At 33.9% G+C, this 24672-nt stretch overlaps 1 protein-coding gene across 4 annotated transcripts in view; it reads right to left on the bottom strand.

Moving 5' to 3' along the window:
- Nucleotides 1-24672, bottom strand: part of Dab (DAB adaptor protein) — a 44582-nt gene that overhangs the window by 17898 nt on the left and 2012 nt on the right. The window contains exons 2-10 of one of the 4 annotated variants that reach the window (XM_089705246.1): nt 23178-23271; nt 18802-19016; nt 17132-17275; nt 13608-13760; nt 12084-12260; nt 11552-11713; nt 7842-8501; nt 7068-7262; nt 5805-5959 (exon numbers count right to left, since the gene is read on the bottom strand). In XM_089705246.1, the coding sequence (XP_089561372.1) occupies nt 5805-5959; nt 7068-7262; nt 7842-8501; nt 11552-11713; nt 12084-12260; nt 13608-13760; nt 17132-17275; nt 18802-19016; nt 23178-23247 (1931 nt within the window). In that variant the 5' untranslated portion in view covers nt 23248-23271. Of the gene's footprint in view, nt 1-5804; nt 5960-7067; nt 7263-7841; nt 8502-11551; nt 11714-12083; nt 12261-13607; nt 13761-17131; nt 17276-18801; nt 19038-22830; nt 22939-23177; nt 23272-24672 lie in introns of all 4 variants that reach the window. The other 3 variants (XM_089705247.1, XM_089705248.1, XM_089705250.1) reach the window with 3 other exon arrangements.

Below are 24672 nucleotides of genomic sequence, written 5' to 3'. Positions count from 1 at the left end.
ACTAATAAAAGTAACAAAATGAATTTTTAAAGTTATCTTCTGGAATCAATTTCAATAAAAATATAAAAAAATAATACTATCAAGTATGAAGATGATCTATAAAATGGATTGCGCTATGTTTACGTGATCTTTTGTTTCGCGAAGGACTGAAAATTTCTCTTAACCTCTTATTGGATTCCGTATTTAGGCATTTGATATTCGTATTGGAGTTTAGGTATACGATAAATTTAATTTAAAATTAAAGATATATTAATTGTTAAATGAATGAGCACAACTTTATTATAATTATTTATGGGAGTTCACTGCACCAGCGCTCCTTAGGATGGACCGCCTATTTTTGTCACTTCGTTCATCGCTGTTCGAGAGTAATAATAATAATAATATATCGTTTATTTCTTATTCTTTTCATAGACATAGACATGGACATATTCAATATAGTTTTGTTCACAAGTAAAAAGTATAAGTGGCACCCGTTTTAGGCTTAGTTCGAAGAACTAGCCTGTATATACAGGCACCAGCTTCTCCCTGAGTCATTTGAACTTTAATAAAACAAAAAACTTGAAAAGTGAGCTAGTTATATAAATGGTATGTGCAAGCATATTATACAAATATGATTACTAAATAAATATAAAAATTAAAATTTTAAATTTATGAGTAATGTGTGTGTGTGTGTGTGTGTGTGTGTGTGTGTGTGTTGGCGTGTATATGTGTGTCAAAATAAAGTAAATATATCAAGTAAATTATAAATAAATAAGAGAATAAATAAAAATACAAAAAATAGGTAAAATAAACAAATATTGATTTATAATTTTTATAAATTTAGTATGTAATTGATTAAATACTAAACAAATTATATATATTTTATAATATTTATATGTGAAACAAGATTTATAGTTTTATAGTTTTTTCTTTAGTAAGTTTTCGGTGGATTCATAAGACAACTCCTGTAACCATTCTGTGACTGTTTTTTTACATTTATAGTTATTCATAGAATATATGTTTAAGATTTTATTTGCTTTATTGTAAATATAATCTCCTAATATAGCATAAAACTTCGTAGGAAAATAGTGTTGAGAACGTTTAACCTCACATACCATGTAGGATCTACGTTTATCAGTGCTGTTTAATTCAAATTCAAGTTCCTGGTGTTTTCTTAAAATAAGTTGCAGCAAAAACAATTGTCGCACTGTTAGGACTTGGCATTTTTTATATAAATCTTTGGTCGGATAATCAATTGGCCGAAAGGTCATGACTTTTAAAACTGATCTTTGTGCTCTCTCAATGGTAAGCATGTTACTCTTAGCCATGCCACCCCAAGCAGATATTCCATAATTTATTAAGGACTGGCATAATGTAAAGTATATCCGTTTAATGAGGTTGAAGTTCATGATGTGACGGAGATTTTTAAAAATAATTATCAATTTACGAATGCGGGCAGCCAGAAGTGTTGCATGTTTATTAAAATTTAGATAGCAATCAACAATAACACCTAGATACTTAATGGAATCAACATTTTGAAGAGTTATACATGTACAAGATAGTTTATCAGGGCAGAAATGAGCTTTAAGTGTTAGAGTGACTTCGTGACCACCATGGATGGTAATCGATAACACTCGCAGGTGTTTCCCCTTTTGTCGAGGTATAAGATTGTTCGAATCGAAAAATCTTATGCTTTCATAAAAACTACTTGCGTAATCGATTACAAACACTCTGCGTTTTCCTAGGCTAAAACATCAAAAGGACGTCTGCGAGTGCTCCGCTAAAAATGCCGTTTTGCACTGTCAAGCCTTGCAGAAGCAATTCAAACATGTCGAATATTAAAAAAGATGGAATAACCTTTCATTTGTGTATATTTTTTTAACGTACATTTCTAATTAAATGCAATTTCTAATAATCGTCGATGTATCGTTTAGCGATATGATCAAGACAAATAATCGAGTCGTTTACTCGATCATTGATGCGGCCCCACGAGACTATCATGGAAAGAAAATATACAAATTTAATCTTTATGAACTAAGAGATAAAGTTGAATTTAAAACCCGATAATGAACCGCATTCCTTACGAGTCTATCTTTTAGCCCCTTGACCACCGAGCGGCCCGATCGGACCACGGCCCACGGGCCACGACACAATAGATTTTCTATTGTGTCTGTGATTCCGGGGGCTGAGGCATTAAAGAAATACAAATTTAATCTTTATGATCTAAGTTATAAAGTTGAATTTAGAACGCGATATTGAACCGCACTCCCCACGAGACAACTTGGAATGAAATACAAATTTAATCTTTATGAACTTAGGGATAGAGTTGAATTTAAAAACTCGTCGCTTAAAAGGTCATAAATTTTTACGACTTTCGTGACACAAATTATTTTTGTGAATGTGTGATTGTGTTTCAATAGTGTGAGTTACCTTCCCCGCACCAAAATCAGCAGAAAGTTTAGTTAGAACATTTGCCAGCGTACTCCATCCATTACTTAATGATCTAAGACCATGGACCACGTTGCTATGAACTGTTTTTGTCAAAGAATTACTCGAACAATTAGAGCATAAATTTCTACGTAAGATGTATAGGTGCCCGTAGCTGTATTGATGAGTCTCGTACTTAAAAACCGATAGATGCTGGTTCAAATCATTGCCGTACATCTTTTTTTTTTTCCTTTCCCGTATTTTATGGTCATATAAATAATACTGTTTACAAGGGAATAATTAAGAAGAAAAAAGATATAGACATTTTTTTTAACAGAAAATAAAGAATTTAAATAATATATATTACTAGCGGTCCGCCCCGGCTTCGCCCGTGGTACATATTTACGTTTACTCTACATAAAAACCATCCTCGTACTTCAAGGAATATAATAAAAAAAGAATTATCGAAATCAGTTCAGCCGTTCTCGAGTTATGCGCTTACCAACACATTTTGCAATTCATTTTTATATATAAGACTAGCAGTCCGCCCCGGCTTCGCCCGTGGTACATATTCACGTTTTCTCTACATAAGAACCATCCTCGAACTTCAAGGAATATTATAAAAAAAGAATTAACGAAATCGGTTAATCCGTTCTCAAGTTATGCGCTTACCAACACATTTTGGGATTCATTTTTATATTATAAAGATATAAACTACTCTGATCACTATGTCGAATGTTTGTAGTGGGTGTCGAAATCTTATTAAAGGTACTCTCTTCCTTAAGATGCTCCACAATCCTATATAAGTTACTCTATGATGCTCCACCACCGCGTTGCTATGAACTGTATTTATCAAAGAAATACTCGAACAATTAGAGCATAAAGGAGAATGACCACGGGTGGTATCGGTAAAATTTTAGTTGTGCCACGTATTCGTGATATTGTTAATTCCTATTTGTATTTATAATGATCATATGTATCAATATTAAGTCTTAATTATACCGGATAAATTGAAATAATAGTAAAAGTTATTCTTTTGAAACATGTATGACCACGTATGGAATCGGTAAAATACTAGTTGTGTCACGTGTTCGTGATATTGTTAATTCCTATTTGTATTTATAATGATCATATTTATCACTATTAAGTCGTAATTATACCGAATAAATAGAAATAAAAGTAAAAGTTTCTGTTTTGACACATTATATCTATCTCTCTTGCAAGCGTCCTGCGTCATATGTCATAGTTGAATGAATGTGTTCGACGCATTGTTCGACGTTATTTATTTTGAATTATAATGTTTATTACGATTTACTTTTCACATTTGTCTTGTAAATTAAAATATTACCTATGTAATAAATGTAAAACTTAACGTTCATCGTTAGTATAAACTCGATAAAGTATTTTTTTGAAGCGTTGAATAAAACTATTGTTTTATTTTTATTGTCGTGAACGGCTTATTTACATAAAAACTTTAATCGTTTCTAAAAGTACTAACATCAAGCTTTAAATTGAGCTATATTTCATCTTGACACAATAAGTTTGATTGCGATACCAAGTGCCATAGTCACTTGGGCAATCTCCTTTCAATGTAAGACGTATAAGTGCCAGTAGCTGTGTTGACTGAGTCTCGTACTTTAAAATCGATAGATGCTGGTTCAAATCATCGCTGTTCATCCACATTTTTTTTCTTTTCCCGTATTTTAAGGGTCATATAAATAATACTGTTTACAAGAGAATACTTAAGAAGAAAAAAGAAAAGACATTTTTTTTAACAGAAAATAAAGAATATATATAATATACACTACTCTGATCACTATGTTGAATGTTTGTAGTGGGTGTCGAAATCTTATTAAAGGTACTCACTTCCTTAAGATGCTCCACCACCGCGTTGCTATGAACTGTATTTACTATTTATCAAAGAAATACTCGAACAATTAGAGCATAAATTTCAATGTAAGACGTATAAGTGCCTGTAGCTGTGTTGACTGAGTCTCGTACTTTAAAATCGATAGATGCTGGTTCAAATCATCGCTGTACATCCACATTTTTTTTTCTTTTCCCGTATTTTATGGTCATATAAATAATACTGTTTACAAGGGAATACATAAGAAGAAAAAAGATATAGACATTTTTTTAACAGAAAATAAAGAATATATATAATATAATTATATTATATACACTACTCTGATCACTATGTCGAATGTTTGTAGTGGGTGTCGAAATCGTAATAGAGGTACTCACTTCCTTAGATGCTCCCTAAAAACTAAAATAATAATTCAAAAACACCGGAGTTTTTAAAACAACGCCCTCTAGATGTAATAATTGAAAATCGATAGTTTGCTGTTTCCTTAGTTCTAAAATTGGTCACTAGGTGGCGCTTTTAAAACTGCAAATTAAATAATAAGCTCAAATGAGAGCGCCATCTAGCAATAAGCTGAAATTACGGGGTACGATCTCTAGTATGACAATCATCAGTCCTCTTTAGATTCTATTAGTCCATGCCGATACCACCCGTGGTCATTCTCCTTTGTGGGTCATTTGTAACAGGATGGCGGTTCTACAGCGAAAAAAGAAAAATGATGGTCAGAACGCTGATACCGGATACCTTAAGATACTGTAATATAAAATATTACTAGATTAGATAAAATATTATAGGTAGTATCTTCACCGTGTGTGACGCGCTTTACATTCACGCCATCTAGAGTTAAATCTTTATCATTTTTGTATACGTCTGTGTGTGTAAACGACCCTGTATGCAATGACAGATGTTAAAACGCATAATTTTACCGAATTGGGTGGATTTTAAGGCAATGATATAACATATTTCAATAAAATATAATATTCAGTAACCGCCATGACTATTCCTAGGTTTGATGACTATTCCAATTACGCAAAAACTCAAATAAACTAGAAATGTAGAATTCAGCGCCATCTAGCGGGATATTGGCTGGGAACAGATCGTTGCAATCACCTTAAGGTTTTATTTATTTGAACGCCATCACGCAAATGCCATGCCAGAAGAAAGTGTTTTTTTTTTAGTTTTTGTAACTTTATTCTTTTGAATAAAGTTACAAAAACTTAGAATTGTAGTGAAATTTGGTCAATTTAAGCCTTATAATATGTATATAATACACAACTTTTAATACACAAATTTTAGGTATCATCAGCTTTTGAATTGCATTTAAATAGTAGCTGTAAAGGAACAATCCTATACCTTTTAAAAAAGGTCACAGTTCACTTAGCCAAACTCCATGTGCCCCAAATAGGTGCCCCATAGGACATTAATTCAAGTCCGTTCACTACGTAATTAGAGCAGTTATTCTCCCCACATTAGGGTCACCGCTCACCTAACTGCTCAACCTGCGTATTTTCCCCACATTAGGGCCAACGCTCACCTGGCAGCCAGCTCGTCCATAGTGAGCGTTAGTAATTGGCTAAGCGTGATATCGAATCGCTTAGCGGCTGGTAGGGGCGGTGGTGCAGGCGCTAAGTATTCGTCCTCGCTGCTTGTTGTTATGGACGACATTCGAGGCTTCATACTGCGGTCGGCCTGGAATAAATGAAAAAAAATTCAAACGAAATAATTTTTCACTGTGCGATAAGAGAATTATCACTTCTTGCTGATTCATTTTATACTTTTTGACGTACATTTGGTCATACATTATTTTCATTTTAACTGACAGATAAACAAATGCTGTGAAACCTGTTTGATACTAACATCTGCAATAGTAGTACTTTGATTAAGTTATTCATCAAAATTGAATTTGCAAATTCGTTTGAATATGAATTATAAAATAAACTTGTGAATAAAATATCGAATTCTTCTCAACTCAAATCATTGTTGTGTAATCTTAAAATAAACTGAAAAAAATCGATGTCAAATAAATTTTAATAACTACGCTATCTATTGCACAGATTTAAAAACACAGCAACCACGTGGCACAGAAGAAGAGGTATGTGATGAACATTACTAGATGGCGCTAAACTAACCCACTATTTAATTTTTATTGTTTTTCGTTAATATATCAATGTTATAGGCGAAATATTATGTGATTTTTAATAAAATATCAATTATTAGGTAATGTAATATAGTAATCAGTAATTCGAGAAGTTGATTATTAATTTAAGGAATAAATTTCAAGTAATCACTTGTTGTAGGTAGACAAAAAATCTATTATTACTTGGGTATTTTGGAAAAAAATTCCTCATTTTACAAACATTGTCGGTGCAAATATTACATGTATACTAGTATAGCTCTGCTACAACAATTTTTTGACACTTGGAAGATATTTTACAAGAAGGTGGTATTAGTTCTGTATTTCGCGACGTACCAAAAGATTCAAATCAAATCAAATATGTTTGCTCGTATATGGTAATTAAAAATTAATGTTTAGTCACAAATTTACTGCCATTTTAAATGGTGTGCAAAAATTTTTACAAATTAAATTCTTGAAACAAACACATATTACTATTATTTATTTTAGAGCTTTTAGTTTAGTTTAGTTTATAGACATAATATTATGATCAATATTGGGAGAAGCCTCTGGCTCCTGAGACACAGTTTTAAACTAGTTCGGGAGCCGAAGGATTCATTATTGTGACCTGTGTAATTATGTCAATAAAGAATTTTATTATAATTTATTATTATTATTACTCACAACTGGCTCTTTCTTCCTAACCGGTTTCGGCAGTGGTGGTCCCGTATCCCCGTCGTCCGGTTCGTGGGGGGGCCGTGGGGGGGGCAGGCCCAGGTCCGTGACCTTCTTGGGGGGCAGGGGGGGAGGGGGGGACGCGTTGTCCACTAGCTTGGAGCTCGGCTGCGGACGTTGACGGATAGTGGACGTGTCCGTCATCTGCGAACAGATCGTGTGGTGGGGTAGCTTTTTAGAAAATGTTATTATTTATTTGCGACGATTTATTGTAAATAAAAAAAAACACCTTATTGTACAATGCACAGATATAAAATACAATAATATACAAAATGAATCTTCACCGTACAAATTGGCGGCCTTATCGCATTGAAGCGATTTCTTCCAGGCAACCTTGTTGTTGTACATAACACAATAAAAATAATAAATCTACTTTGATTTGTAAATAAAAAGTTATAAATGTAAAATGATAATAGTACAGAGCGTTATCCACGTCACGCCAAGCATCATTTTTGCGTTTTGTTGATCGGTTGAAGGACACTAGAAGGCTTTATATTTTTTTTCTGAACACTTTAGTGTTTTGAAACAACATTTAATTACTTATATGTATAAACATATTTATTTAATAATATATGTATATGAAATAAATAAATATTTACAAAAAAAATATTTATACGTCTAACACAATGTTTTATAGATATACTAATAACTGAGTACGAATGTGTACACTGGTCAATGAGAATGGAGTGCCAAGTCAAATTCGTTATTTGAATGTTTCCCTACCTGTCTCTGCAGCCTGGGCGACTTGGGCACGGGCTCCGGCGGCAAGCTGACCTGCAGCGGCCCGTTGAACACACTCTTGCCGCTTTCCGGCCCGACCTCCGGCTTATCCTGCGTATCCCTGCTCGGTTTACTCTTGAAATCGTCCGCCCGCAAAAAACTCGTCTTGGGGAACTCCTGCATACTCGTGAACGGATCGTCCTTGAACGTGTCCGAGAACGGGTCCGCGTTATCGAACGGATCGGTCTCGGCGAACGGATCGGACGCGAAAAACCCCCCCGCGTACCCGGCGGTCGGATCGGTCCGGTCGGTCCGGGCCACGGCCACCGTGCCGCCCGAGTGGCGCGACAGCGAGGTGAGGCTCGTGGCCGGCCCGTACGCGTCCCGCCCGTACGCGTCCCGCACGTACGCTTCCCGCCCGTACGCTTCCCGTCCGTACGCGTCCCGTGCGCACGAGTCCCGCCCGCCCGCCACCGGCATTATGTCGGTTAGGAGCGACTGCGTCGGCGGGACGAGGTCTTTCAGTACTTTCTTTGGTGGATTTTTGAGCTCCTGAAAGAAGAGTTTTTTGTCAACGTAAGGTTTACTCCGGCCGGTGCCGAGCGGGTCTAGTTCGGTGAATACGTCGTACGCGGTCGGGTCGGCGGCGGCCTGCGAGATCACCTGCAACACCCATCACGGTTCTATTGCGCTTGTATTAGTACCACGCCACGTGGCGCATTCGGAGACTTTAAGCGTATCGAATCATGCGAGTACCAATACAGGTTGCTCTGTGAGAAACGAAACACGGTCCGATAGACGGGCTTCGTATACGGCGTGATAGTACTTAATCGAAACCGTTGCTTCACACCATATTTTGTGTGAACGGTTGACACTTTCGAGACAACCTGTATGTGTTGCATAGCGAGGGCAGCCAAATAAACAAAAACAAGCGTAGTATCTTGAAGAGCAAACGATAAAAACGGTGCTAAGGTGTGCAGGTGTAAAGACATACGAGTATAATTCGCTGTCCTAGTTCAACAGTAAGATATCTTAAAAAAAAACAAAATTGAGATAAGTTTTGTTTCATGTGAAAAATTCGCTCTTCTGTCTGGTTCAAAACTCAGATATTTGTAAAACGCAACCAAAGTGCCCAAATTTAAATGTCTCACTGGCATATTTTTAACGACCTTTAGTTCAAGAATCTGACATCTTAAGATATCTTACAAAGTCAGGAAGATTTTTACTTTTCTTTTATATCTACACAGAGACATCTTCAAATGTCCTTATATGGAATTATAAAAACATTTCTATGTTGAGACATCTAACTGCCAAAAAAAATTAAAATCAGCCAAAAAAACTGGTAAACCTTATACAGTCAATGAAATAGGTTACCAACAGATTTATGACTGGAAAAAACTGTCTAAAATGGGGAAAAATTTCAACTAAGACGAAAATGGTCAAAAAATTGTCGATATACAAATGATACATCAAATGTATCCAAGTAAAAATATACCGGCCGAATTGATAACCTCGTCCTTTTTTTTGAAGGCGGTTAAAAAAAGAAGATCCATATAAATTTGGCTACAAAATCTTCGCTTCACAAAGTCGCTTTCTCTGTCCCTATCTCCCTTTGTATGCTTAAATCTTTAAAAGTTAAAACTACGCAACGGATTTTGATGCGGTTTTTTTTAATAGATAGAGTGATTCAAGAGGAGGGTTTTAGTATATAATTTATTAGGTTTTAGACAAAGCGGGCGAAGCTGCGGGCGGTAAGCTAGTAATAGTTAAACTGACTTGTGCAAAAATAATAATAAGATTTTAACTTATAATATGAGACTGATTTGTGCAATTAAGATACTAGGTATAATAAATAATACATTACAAGCAAACTATTTCTCAGTTTTTAATTAATTTTCCTATCCCGTTACCAAACATTTCCGCGGATTTAGTCGGACAACTTACATTCTCAAATATCGATGTACTGTAATACTGAGATATCTTAAAATTGTGTCGATCTCAGTGGATTTTCCATAAATTTGGAAGCTTGGTTGGATAAATCTTTAGTATTTCTTAAACAAAACAAAAAACAATAACTCTATGAGTTACAATATAAACTTAATTTTAAATAAACCATTTTAGAGACAACATTAAAAATACAAAACATGTTTTATTTAGTCTGAGTTCAATATAAGGTTATCTTACTATTAAAAGCCTTAAAACTAATATTCAAATTATTTTATTAATATTGAAATATAAATAACTCCGTAACACATTAAACCAAACTATAGTTTTAAAAAATCAACCACATTTCAATTAACAACGAGTGAATTAATGACACTAAAATCATAAAAGTATGAATAACTCAAAACATACTTTGTTCAAAATATCTTACTGTTGAACTAGGGCAGCGAATATAGTCGCTACATTCCTTTTCCTTACAGGGTTTCGAACATCACAGAGTACATGCAAGTTTGTACATGACAATTATTATTAACACATAAAGCAAATTATAGTTTGCTTAATTTAATCTCTCCTATCATATTTGAAACAAATTTAAATAACAAAGAAGTTAATTATTAAATATTTTAACGAAAATAGCAATTTATAGTAGAGCCAATTTAATAGGCAACATTTGACGTCTATCAATTTTATCTTCATAGGGTGGTAACCTGCTTAAAAACATCGATTAAAGTGAATTAATCGATACGGACTTGAAACATTTGTCAATCGAACTTGAAACACATGTCAATAATTTATGATAATTTTTATTCCCAAGTAATCAATGCATTCGATTCTAGATGTCAGATTTCGATTTTTAGAGTAACGTCTCTGGTATTTAAAAAGAAAAAAGGTTTATTGACACAAAATTGTAGCGACGTCAGTTCTTTAAATCAGAAATTGTTCATTATGTTTAGAATGGTTTATCAGTAAAATCAAGTCCTAAAATTACTTCTATCGGTCATTATTATTATAAATATGTAATCGTAATTGAAAAAAGTTAAACAAATGTGCAGTTCTAACAAAACGAAATATCATGTTATTCTATGTCGTGGTTACTAGGTTACGTTGTTGAATTTTGTTGAACTGTCAAATGTTGCCTATTAAAATGGCTCTACAATAACAACAAACATAAACACTATGCAGTGTGGAAATTTTCGATGGGCCCTAGAGGGAAAGTACTAGAGGTTTCGGACACGGTTTCTTTTTGATTGAAATTTTAAAGAAGTAGGACTTTAAACATTTTTACGGTGCAAGACCGCAGATTCGATTATTATTTTGCCTTTTTTATTTGATTTACTTGTAATTATTACCAATATTTTCAGAAGAAAATAAATTTCCATTCCATTGCATTATTCATAAGAGCAAATATTTTTAAAATAAATTAATTATCTTTAATATTATATGTGTCCATTTGAAAAAAAAACAAGATTTTTTTTTATTTTAGTTCAATGCCAGGTCGGCAAGTGAATTTTTGAAAATGTTTGAATCTATTTATTTTTAAAATGAATGTTTCCTCTCAGCAAAATTTGCTATCTCTAGTATTTCAAGTACTTTTTTAAATTTCCACACTGTATAAACGTGTCACATAATAATACAACTGTTACGACAATGCGTTACATTACAAACATAAAAGTTCATAAATGTTTAAGCTTATACGTCAATTGTAAAATGCAATTTCATACACAAATTTATATTTATTTCTATTCATAAAGTAATGTTATATGGCTTACCGGTTGTTCAGTGGGGTTATCGACCAAAGCTGGTTTTGGTTCGAAGTCCGCTGCGACAGAAGACAAGTCGAAAGGCAGCGGGGGCTTGCTGGGGCTTGCGGAGCTTCGCCCCGGGGTGCTCCGTCCCCGCCCCGCGCCCGGCGGTGGGGGGAGGAGTCCCTTCTGTAATAATAATAAAAAAAAATTACGCGGAACAATTAAAATGCGGTTGTCTTCCTGACTAGGAAAATCTTATGATATGTTTCCGTAAATCGTTAAATGTTATAGTCAGTGAGAGCGAATTTTATTTAAAATCAGTTAGGTACTATTTAATTGCATCAAAACAATTCCAGGTAGCTTTAAAAAATTACATTTTAAATTTTTAAAACTATCATATTTTTTAAATAAAATTCAAATACTCAAACTCAATAAAATCCAAAACGGCCGAAATTCAATCTTAATTAACTTCATGCTCAACAAATAGACATAAATTCACTACAAAACATAATTCATCAAAGAAAATCCTATAAAGGATAAAATTTAAGAAAATTACCTGCGGGGGAGCTGTAAAGGAGTCACCGAAGGGATCATTGGAGGGAGTGAGTCCCTCAACTTGTGTGAGCCCTCTCCTCAAGGAACACAGCTCTTGTTCCAAATCCACTAGTTCCGCTACACCTCCCTCCGCGCCCTCCGATTGTTTCACTGTCACACTTTCACCCGCTGTTACACTCTGAAATATATTAATTTATCTATACTAATAAGCTAAAGAGTTTGTTTGTTTGTTTGGACGCGCTTATCTCAGGAACTACTGGTCCAATTTGAAAAATTATTTCGGTGTTAGATAGCCCATTTATCGAATGCAATTTATGATACATAGTGGAAAGGGGAGACCTCTAACAACACCTTATGACAATTATTGAAAAAAAATCCACAATCCTTTTTGTATTTTTTTTTTCTGCTCGATAATTTTGTTCACGTTTATAAAGAGGAATGTGCTCTGAATGCAAATACAAAGCTTCCCTAATCCTCGAGCTTCCCGCTTTTAAAATATAATTCAGTTATAGTACTTTAAACTAACTTTACTTACACTAATATCCCCAGTGTGGCCATCACACATACGCACATAGCTAGCACTTACGCTCGGGAAGCGCTTCACAAAACGCATCAACACACTTCTATCGTACATTATACATACTGACTTCGTTCCATACAAACATACATACTTTACGCGTTTGACGCAACACAAATATTTGTTTGTTAGTATTGGGTATGCGTAAACACCATTGTTCATAGTACAATAGATATTTTTAAAGGAAACCCGTGAAGATTCTTAGTTGTATATGAGAAAGATGATATTAGGTATTATTTTATCGATTTTTACATGAATATTATAACAAGGAGTAATAACATTAAAATCTAATACTTCTTTGTCAAAATATCTGCAGTGTGTTCCTATTCAAGGTATTGCTGCAAAAACTGTTTTAGATAAAAACTGTATTTTTTTATCTGGAGTCAGTTTGTACTTTGCATTTCTAATTACGTAATATTGCATAAAGTTTAGAAATTATCCTAAATCAGTATAAACAATATTTTTTTCAATCTCGTGAACTAATCTATATCTTTTACATTAGGGTTATAAGCGTGGTATTTCCCGTTTATATTTTTTATTATGTATTCAAAGCATTTAAAAATGCTACCAAACTAAAAATAAATAAAAAACGTATGCCGAGCACACTCGTCAGAAGTGAAACTTCTTTGTCAAGATTAAGATACCAAAATCGACTCCTTACTCCATGACTGTCATGACGGTATTGCCATGTCGCGACCTTGAAATTTTACTCATAACGCGCCTAAAGAAGCTTCACCTCAAAAGACGTGTGGCACTTGGGAACTGCCGCGGTAAAGCTATTGCATAGCATGCCTTCAAGCCACACCTCTGTGCCCGTCGGAGAGGGGAGCGTGAGGTTTTTCGTTACGGAATTTCTGGATTCGGTCCCCGCGCTCAAGGCCCGCGATAGAAGCTATGCAATAGCTTAAAATGCTATAAAACTAAAAATGATATGTATTACAATTGTACCTTATTAGATTTAGTTTCAGCGGCGCTTGCGGTCGGATGCCGCACAAGGCTGCTGGCCACAGTCTTGCCTTCCAACTGTTGCTTCGCCATTTCTATCTCTTTCTTCTTCAATTCGAAAACTACTTGGAATAGGTCCCTCATTGCTATAACTACCTGAAAGTAGAGAAGTGTGGATTACAAATAAAGTAATTAGAACCGAATTCTTACAACAAATAATAATTATTGAAGTAGCACTTATTAGTAATTTAGTTGCCGTTTGTGAAGTGACACGAATCGACTTTTAATAAGTATTTTGGTCTAGAAATAATTGAAATGTGTATTTTCAATTAGGGGGCGTCCATAAAATATGTGATGTTTTTTATTTTTTTACAACTCAACGTATTTTATGGACGCCCCCTTATGCGTCGCCTATATCCATCAGATATTAACATCAACTATTGACATGTGTATTTTTACTAAATCGAGTTTATGTCTTAGATATCATATGAATTTAGGTTTCTATTTCATGCTCCTATTTTATATTTACATATTTAATATCTAGGTATTAAACTACATATTTAATGTACAACACCATTTAACAATAAAATATATAGAATAGAATATACATTGGACGTAAAGTTTAAACTTTTCAGCGATTTCTTCCAGGCTCCCTTACCTATACTATTTTATTCGGAATATAGAAGTATTTTGCAATTAAAATTTTTGGTTAATTGTTCATTAATTCAAACAATTAAAACGGTTACTCAGGACTGTAACACGAATATATTTATAGCAAGATTTATTTATAAGATAATGAGTTAGATATTCGAAACGGTCGGTTTTAATTGGCAAAGTATTCTCAATTGAATGCTTCCCTTTCGTAAACAAGTCGATGTGATCATCCATCTGCATTATGTGCTTTTAAATGTGTTACAGATTATGTACTGGATTCTGACCTTTAAATTAATACACAGTAGTTACTATGTGTCGAACAAATTTTATCACTACATAGTATAAAACAAAGTCGCTTCCAACTGTCTGTCTCTGACTATGTATAGTTGACCTAGTGAAAAATTTAGCCTTATGACTACTCGTTAAATTCAGAATTAGTAATCCCAGAGTTATATTCTTGCCATAATAAACAATAATAATAGATACATAAAATGTGTTGTCACAAACGGACTGGGGCATTATGACCTCTTATATTTTACAGACAATTTACACTTACACCGTGAATTGAACTGACTGGCAAATTCATATTGTACCATAATTAACCTTGCTGGTTATTGCGTACATAATATGAATTTGCCGGTCAGTTCAATTCACGGCGTAAACTATCTGGAAATAAGAGGTCTTAATACGGCCCCAGATATTTCTTTCGACGTTATATCTACAATACTTCGTGTGTTTCTGATTGCAACAGATACCTTATAATCACTCCCCTGATCGACGATAATACATATATACATTAAAACCCTAATCAAACGAAGGGACGACTGTATTTTAGGGGTTATTTCGCTGTAGTACGCCCTACGATCGTAAAAGGTTTCCCTTGTCCGCTAATTAAATTACATTACTCGATGATGTACATTTAGAAAATTACAGTAAAAAAACACCTTTATAAGATAAACTCATAAATTACAGTGCGACACAAAAGAGATGAAAATAAATGAGGGCGCCACCGTCGCTCATATAGCAACACTGATACTGCGACGCAAGCGATCTTGATACTATAGAATAAAAATCCAAAAATCTATATAATATAATCTAAAATAAATACCGCGATTTAAACCGTTATAATTGTTTCATTGTAGCAAAAGTGTAATTTAAGACAAAAATACATTAGTATTTTAATTGACCTACCTAGGTCAAATTTTACTTAAATGTATTTGGAATTAGTTATTTTATAAAAATCGGTCAAGTGTTTAGACTGCAGAGGCGCACATAGAATCAAACATACAAACAAACAAGCATACATGCAGCTCAAACACATTACCCTCTTTCTGGGTCCGTCGGGTAGAAAAAAACAAGGCGATTTGAAAACCACATATTTTTATTTTTTTTGTAGATAAATTTTGTACATTAATATAATTCATCAAAATCTAAATATTCTACTCCTTCAAAGGACTGATCATCACTCTGTTTCGAAGTACTGGCAAGAGGGTACGGGGCATCTTCAGTATCTGTAAATATGATACAGTAAATATAATTTTTTTTCTTATGGTTTGATTGATTAATAGATAGATAGCTGTATGAAAACAGTTATCACTATACTATGTAGTAAAATCTAAACTAGGTACTTTATTTGAGGCTGGTTGGATTGGATATAACTTCTTGACTCAAATTGTGCTGGTCGCACTATAAAAACTAGTTTTTGTTTACATACAAATAACCTCAAATTAAATTGCGAAAACGTAATAATCGCCATACATACATACATTAAACACTCGTTACTAATGGAATATTCTATTTTACGTAGTACTGAGCAAAAATAAATGGAATCTCACCGGTATATTCTGCTGTACGTTTGTAAACGTTTTCCTAATCAGTCAATAAATTTCCAGCTTGAAATTCGGACAAACACCGAATAAAAACTTTATACACCACATCACGGACACCGCTACATTTAACCTTTTTCATGATGTCTCCTTTTTTATTTAAATTTCTTGTTCTAAATAACAATTTTATCTCAATAATTCTCCACTTCACGAAAAAAACAACAAATTTTTATTCAACTTGACAGCTACATTGCCAATTCAGGGTTGCCAGGTAATGAAAAACGAATTAGTTCCAAAATAATTAATTTCATCTCTTTTATGTCGTACTATATGTATTTATGTATTGCCACCGATCCTTGATAAGTGTAGAAAGGTTTAACCTTTTAAAAGCAGGTGAAAAACGAGACTAGAGGAGTCAGAAAATTATCTAAAATTGACTTTGTTTAAAATGTTTTTAATTAAAAATCTTGAAACCATCTATTTGCTATTTGTGATCACCTAAACATGATCTCATATCTAATTATCTATAACTATACTAAGAGTTAATAAATAATATCTATTCAAAATACTCATAGTATAGTATGAAAGGTGATAGGAAAATTAATTAAGACACGCAAATATGCTAATGCGTAGTGGAATGCTAATTATAATAGTAGATAGTATTAAACTATGTATGGATATAGCAATTTAGCACTTAATTTAGTCATAACCATAATACGTTAGATGTGTATAATGTACATAATATATCATATATTATATTGTATATTACTGTAGAATGCAGTCGTCTATGCTATATATTTAAGGCGATAATAAACTTGAAAGAAAATTTTGTGAGGATGGGTGTATGTGTATGTGTATGTATGTTTGTTACTCTTTCACGCAAATACTACTGAACCTATTGCAATGAAAATTAGCACATATATAGAGGGTAGCTTGGATTAACACAGGATAGGTTTTATCCCGGAAATCCAACGTGAACGGGAACTATGCTGGTTTTTCTTTGACTACGCGGGCGAATCCGCTGGCGGGAAGTAAGTATATATTTACCTGACTAGCAGCTTTATCAGTCTTTATTCCGAAGAATCGATGCCCCGTGTCCGGAGAGCCGAATATGTAGCCGAAAGCGCGCGAATCCGTCATGTCTTGTGCGATGAACGAGATCTTGTGAACGGGGTGATGGTAAAGGGAATCCTGGAAGAAATACCATTACTTATTTGATATTGATTTAACTTGTATCCTTGAAGGCTCTGTCAATATAACGGTTCCCCAGCTTCTGGATGCTTATCTGTCAGTTAAAATGAAAATAATGCATGACCAAATATGAACGTCAAAAAGTATAAAATAGGCTATCATGGACATTGTCAGCTAGAAGTGAATTCTATTATTATGTCTGGATCGTATCTAAACTTAGATAATTTCGGAGAGAAAATAACTAATTTAGTTGTTCATGTTTATGTTGTTTGGGTAATTTATAAATAGTTTTATTTTGTAATGTATTTTATTTTATTGTCCGTTTAATATCATCCTTATATTTCATTAAGTGAAGAGCTATTAAGCTCTAATAGCTCTTAATAATTAAGGTATTAGCTCTTAATAATTAACCTATGTATTAAAATTCTTTTTCTATTTTGCGTAGGTACATTACAATTCTTTTTTTTTTTTCAAAAAATCGAGCGCACGGAAATTAAATAAACATTGAAAATTTTTCTGCATGTCCAAACAATGAATCAAAAGTCAACTGCAAAGAATTTATGCCGTCAATATTTTTGTTCTGGCGAATGTAGCTATATCCACGATTAACCCATTGACCACCGAGCGGCCCGATCGGGCCGCGACACAATAGATTTTCTATTGTGTCTGTGATTCCGGGACTGAGGGATTAATTTTCCCTAAAAACATATATACATAACCTACTAATCATGAAAAAACATTTAACATTCTAGATTATTCATTACGACAACAATGTTGCCCTCATAAAATACATATTTCAAAGATCTGATAAGCATATCTTGAAGGTAAATGCGCAAAAGGATATTTCGGTTCAACGTATTTGCGTATGCACGAGCTTACATATTTATAAAGCAACTCAATGTTATATTTAAACCTCATTTACCAACTTATGATTTATTCAGCTCGTTGCTACAGTGTTAGGGCGAGATTACATGGACTTTGCGCTAGTTATGGCTATTGGTGAATCAATTATTGATAAAGGTCGATGATGTATTGCTGGCCGTAAGTGCATTCGACTTTGTTTGTGATAGATTAGCTGTGTACTCACCATTAGCCTCAATTTTCTTTTCAATTTCAATCGTTATGGGATGGTTTGTTTATATTAGCCCTTTTTATTACAACGAAATAGGGTAACGAGGAAATGAACAACAGCAATTTGGTGGATACCAAATATTTAAAACATATTTTGCGGGGCTTCATTCGAGAACACTTACTTTACCGCTACTATTGACTTTACTGTTGGGAAGTTAGCAGGGTTCTATAGGAAATATTCAAATACTCGGGGTATTTGAATATTTCTTGAGGCATTATTTTTATTCAAAGTTGAAATTGTACTCATCAGAGATAACACATTCCATGGCGAAGCTGAAAATAATGTTGATTCTGACAAAATGATTGTGACTCCACGACCATGCTATACAGTTCCTGTTACCAAACCTGTGATGCGGTTGTCCCATAGCCTAATTATGTTACAGGTGACAACTTACGCCAGTCTTGTCGTCCCGTAATCTCAATCCATCAATGGCGACGTGCACTTGTATCCTCTGCTTGTGCTCGCCCGCCGCGCGAATCGCCATCTTGAGATCTGCCAATGCCTCCTGACACATCCTGTCACCGCGCGCCTCCGGCACTTCAAGAACGCCTATTAATTTGGCGCGAAAAGACACCCCTTCCCCGAGAAATCGACCCGGCTCGTTCTTGTCTGCGAGAGGAGCATAAAAAACTATAGGTTATATTATAAGTATGTTCTCAGACTCAAACATTACGATGTACTATTAATTATAGAAAAAAATAAATGTAACGAAAATGTAACACTGTCAACAGCTGACAATCTAACTAGATTACCTAATTCATTGAATATTTAAATCTTAGAGCATTAAATTAAAAAGTGAAGAAATATTTTTTTGGTATAAAATTTAAAACGAGTTAATTTAAATACACCAGTCGACTTTTTACATTTACCAATTTATCTACCCAAAAGATTACAATAAAACAATGAATTTTATAACTGAGACCAGTGCCGTATCTCGAAACTTGGCACCAGTAGCGTAATAAAGTTATGTGATGTTATTTGAAAATGGAGACAATTTACAATTTTAATTATTTGTAAGCTGTCTAGACAAAACTACCAATATTAATGGAACTAAGAAACAATCCATTCAAAACGTGAGAGCATAATAGTAAAGTAGGACAATAATTGGTTAAGTTTTAGTTATTGAGATATATTATGCTAGGGTAGCTATGTAAAATACATTTTATTATTAACAAAGTTAGTATACACATAAAGCTATTAACCTAGATTTATTCTCTAACTTTACCATTCAGTGTCTAAAATTTCACGTTTATTTACCTTTATTAAACTGTTTGTCAACTTTTTTGAGAGTCATTTATTTTTTTTATCGAGAACACTGGCCGCAAATGATACCGTAAATGTTCGAGAACTAAATAAAAGTGAGCGTTGTCCTATTTCGGTCCCTGTTTACGGTGTATCACTCGCGGTTAAATTGAATTTCCTCTTTTTAAATTCAGAATCTGAGCCTCGCTCTTAGTTAGCGAAGCTGTTTATAATTTATCATATCCTAGTACATACCTAAGCATTGTTACCGATATAAAGATAAATTTGATAACAACAATAGTTCGTAATTTTAAGAAATGTAACAAACAAATTGATTACGTATTAATTTAATTTTATTCTTAAATTATTTTAACAAAAACAAGAAATATAGACGTTCTCATTTACCTGGTAAATCTTTTCTCTTTATGATAGATGACTATTATTCACTCTACGTCTTAATAACTACTATTTTTTGTAAGTTTGTAAGTCAATCATATTTTCAAGATATGCATCTTTATAACATTATAATAACCCTCACAAATTAATATGTATAAGAAGATAACATGAAGGGAAACCCTATTAGTGAAGATAATTAATAAGTACTATGTAGAGCTTATGTTTAATGTTCATTTTATTTTAAACCATCGAGATAGAATGTACTACGTACTAGAGAGGCGATCGCTACTACACTCTCTTTAACACGAGCTAGAGGTAAGAATCACAAGTCTCTTTAGTCTGTGTCGGACTGTGCCCCCCGCTTGCCGCGTCAACACGTGTTATTGCTCTGTTCAAAATGCCTTCGTGTTTGCTTAGATATTGTTTTAACAGTTCCCATAATACAAACAAAGCCCGAGGAGTGACTTTTCACCAGTAAGTTTCCTTATTATGAGTAAGTCATGCATTTTACTAATATTGTTATCATTTTGCGAAAAATCACCACGCGTTCTGCGTTTCGCGCCATTTTTCATAGACTAACAGCACAGACGTGACACTATCGATGAGTCTGTTAAAAAAATGTAACTGGATTTTTTTAACTATCTATATACAATTAACAATATCTACTAGGAAAGATTACCGTGGTGTAGTACCTAAATATTTATACTTTTACCCGACTACGCAAAGTAAAACGGTAGGTTATATTAAGTAATATTTATTTATTTATTTATTTTTATTTATTAAAAAAAGGTTAATCAACAGTTGTTCCAATAGGATTTATAAATTATTATGCACAACAATTACAAATAAACACAACATTCACAGAAACTAATACAGTAAAAGTTCCTTAATCGCGCTTCCTTTATTCGTGTTTTCACTATTCGCGGATTAAAAAAATGCGACCCAATTTCTATATTCACGACTAAAAATTTTTTTTATTCGCGGATTTAATAAGTACATACATAATAATAAAATTATTCCAATAGGTATCTTACCCAATATCCTTGTCAAATGGACTAATAAGAAAGTAAAATACATCTTATTACAAGTTTGCCTAAAGTACATAATATTATGTTCTTAAATGATATCGCCGAGGTCTTTGACACAAGCCGCCTTTGTCGCAAGCCACCTCTGCGGCGATTGATGTTTTTGAGAATGTAAATAAACAGAATGGCAGCAACCTTATAACTCAATAAATAAAGTATATTTTTAAATGTAGTTCCGTTTATAGTAAAGTTACAAAAATTGTGATCGAGTAAGGGGGCGTCCATAAATTACATGAGGTGTTTTTTTAAATTTTCTGCACCTCCCTCCCCCCCTGGTGAGATGTCGTGAGAATTTATTCAACCCCTCCCCCATCCTCGAATCTCACGTGAGATTTTTCAAAATGTGAGTTTCTTATACGTAAACGCCATCAACATTGAATCATCGTATCCATTTAATTAGGGCTATTATAAACCAATACTCCAAAATTCGATTACATCATGAAGCAAAAACTGATAAAACTATTGATTACTACACAAAACGACAAAAGCTTACTAAATTGATATTATTTAAAGGAAATTAAAATACATAGTTTAATATAAAATCCTCGTTTTATTAATTCCCTAGTATCAGTACCACCAGATAGTACCGAGTAAACAGATTGCACAATGTGTCGCATCTGCACGCATTGCTTAATCTTTGAACTTGAAGCCACGCCTCGCTCGTTCCACACGTACCCCACCACATCGGCCGCGCGCAATGTTTTTGTTTGGAATAACCCCTCTAGTAGTATATCTCGATGTTTTAAACTAACTTTCTTTCTTTAACCCTGTAATTAATTTTGACATTCATATAGTAGATACAGTGGAGCCATTAGCAATCGTAAATACATAATACAATGAATTAAATTTTATTGGTCACTGTACCAAGGATCATAAGGACCCAATTTGTGTCCAATGTCTTTAACAAGAAAAACAATTGTTATAAACCATAAAATCATGTTTTGTTTTAAATAACTTGAAATCACAGATCTAGTCTTGAAATAAAAATTTTATGACATTTATATCACAGATTAAAAAGTCATATTTTCTTTATAGTAATTTTAAATTTAACGGTTTTAATCGTTATACTCTTTGATAAATCTTTACAAACTATATTTAAATTCGCCATTTGATACCTATATTGCATAATTAATCGTAAAACTGGCCACGTATTAATTCCAAGGCAACTTCAGTTTTCAGCGCATTATATAAGCAATCAATTGTTCGCTGCGATGTTAATCAAACAAAAATCATTGTCTCTTACGTATCCATTCCTGACTGATGTTAACTCTTATCTCTTTGTGTTAAGCCTAGTGTGACTGACCGCGGAAGGACATTACATTACGCATCTTCGAAGTCATAAACAAATCATGCATTAAATAAAACATAATAAATCGCAGAAATGTTTACAAAGCTTCACTGTCAAGGCTAGACATCTGATAAAGATATATGTAATTATATTTTCACACATCTCACGAAAGCGTGTGCTATACAATACATTGCAACAGTGTTTCGGTATTTGTTACGTATGCGATATAAAGTTTTATACATAGGAACCAGCGTTCGTGAGAGAATAGAAAAATAAGAAAAAAACAGCAGATGAAATCGTTTTGCTCTATTAAGCGCTCAGTTATAATTAGACATAGGGGAGAATAAAGTAGTGAAGGGGAGGATGAATTAGTTGTAACAAGCGTGAGGTGCAATATGAGCGCGATACTCACCGAACTGCCGCAGGAGGTGCTGGAAATGACACACCTGCATTATTCCGTACAAACTGACTAAAGTTAGTTACTTCCCCGTCGCACCACTCCACCTCCGGGGCCCACCCTCTGTTCAAAACCAGGGTTCACTAATTATGATATGGGACTAGCATAGCACGGGTGACTTGACATAATTAGTAAGGTGAATGTCACAGCCGAACCATGCAAATATAAAAAATACGCAAAATATACAAATCACAAAGCCGGGGATGCGTTAATGTGTTACACTTAGCTCTATCTAAACACCGCAATCGTCGTATGAAAGGTACCGTGATGAAAGCCTCTCGAGCTACACAGCAAAAACTCACATTTGCAAGGGCTGGTTTTCTTACGGAGGGTTTGCATTGGAAAGTCAGTCGGTAACTTGTGATTAAACATCGGGATCTCGACCTTTCGGTATCACTGAAATGCAAATACACTAGGCGTTCACTATGCACGGTCGCGGCGTATGCATTCGAGTCACATTGGCTCGAGTCGCTCGGTTGCAATACGCGAGCGGCGGAGGTTTATTGATTTTTGCGGTGCCATCGCGGCCGGTTTGAGATGTGGACACGAAGTGGAGATGCTGATTACGTTTTTACTATATTTAGAACGCGTCGAACGGAATTGATTCTATATTAGACGATAAATAGAGCATTTGTAATAATGGAGAGATCGTTTCGTCGGTATGTCCGCACACGGGCGGATGGCACGCACATTGGCGCGCACCGCCCTGTCGGTGTGAGGGGTGCGCGCACACACGCGCAACTCAGCCCTTGATCAATATTCGCCCCCGATCTCGACTCTGTACAATTTCCATGCCTCTCAATGGAACTCAACTGTTCCATTTTGTTATCACTTCATGGATTGCGAAATTAATGGATGAGGTGGATGAAAGTTATAAGAGAAGGATGTTATTTTGTTTAGTGTTATAAAATTTTACTAGATGAATATTAACATCTTATCAATAATATAAAAAAAGTTAATTGTATGTGATAAAAAATCATTAATAGTTTAATAATCTGTTTCAAAAAAAATATTTATTTTTATTATCCTAAATATATTTATTTTATTTTTAATTTTTATTTTAATACCTTTAATAAGTAATTATGTTCTCACTTTGAAAATGTAAAACTTGACTGTAATTTTTGGGATAATTTGTTTCAGTAAGTTTCCTATTATGAGTGTTGTAAAATTTAAAATTTATTTTGCATGTTATAAAAAATATAAGTATGATTTGAGATTGCTGAATTCAAGTTTTGAATTTGCAATATTGTAATGTTATTCATCTGCTAAAAAATGTTTATTTTAGCAAAACATTAGCACTACAACATGAAATAAATTGGCCTTCCATTCACAACTAAAATGTTTCAAATTATTAAATTGTTCAATAATATAAGTTTAGTTTGTTACAGATGTACATGTTCAATTGTTGTCATTCTTGCATGTTGAGATTTTATATTTTTTTTTAATTGAAACTTTATTTGGCGAATTTTGAGTTAAATTTCAAGTTCATGGCAATACCGGTATGGAGTTAGGCGACGAGTTTTGATTTTTGAATCTTGCTAAAGTAGTTTCAATTCTGACACACGTGTTCGGCACACACATTCTATTTTTTGTCTGAAAGTAGTTCAGAGGCTAGAATTTTAAAGGTTACTGTGTAAATATCAAAACAGTGGGAAAATTCATTGAACTAGTGAGTGAAGTTAGAACTTCCATAGCTTAGTAAATAATACTAAAATCTCATAAACTCAACAAGATAGATATTCACCTTTTTTATAACTTATATTACTAAATAGAACGCTATAGGATGGATGTCTGCAT

The sequence above is a fragment of the Colias philodice genome, chromosome 16 (genome assembly GCF_061535455.1).
Source record: "Colias philodice isolate Cphi_HAF_F1 chromosome 16, ilColPhil1 Martin Lab GWU primary, whole genome shotgun sequence".
NCBI classification, from domain to species: domain Eukaryota; kingdom Metazoa; phylum Arthropoda; class Insecta; order Lepidoptera; family Pieridae; genus Colias; species Colias philodice.
The sequence above is the reverse complement of the archived record's forward strand: the minus strand, read 5'-3'. Positions and strand labels throughout refer to the sequence as shown.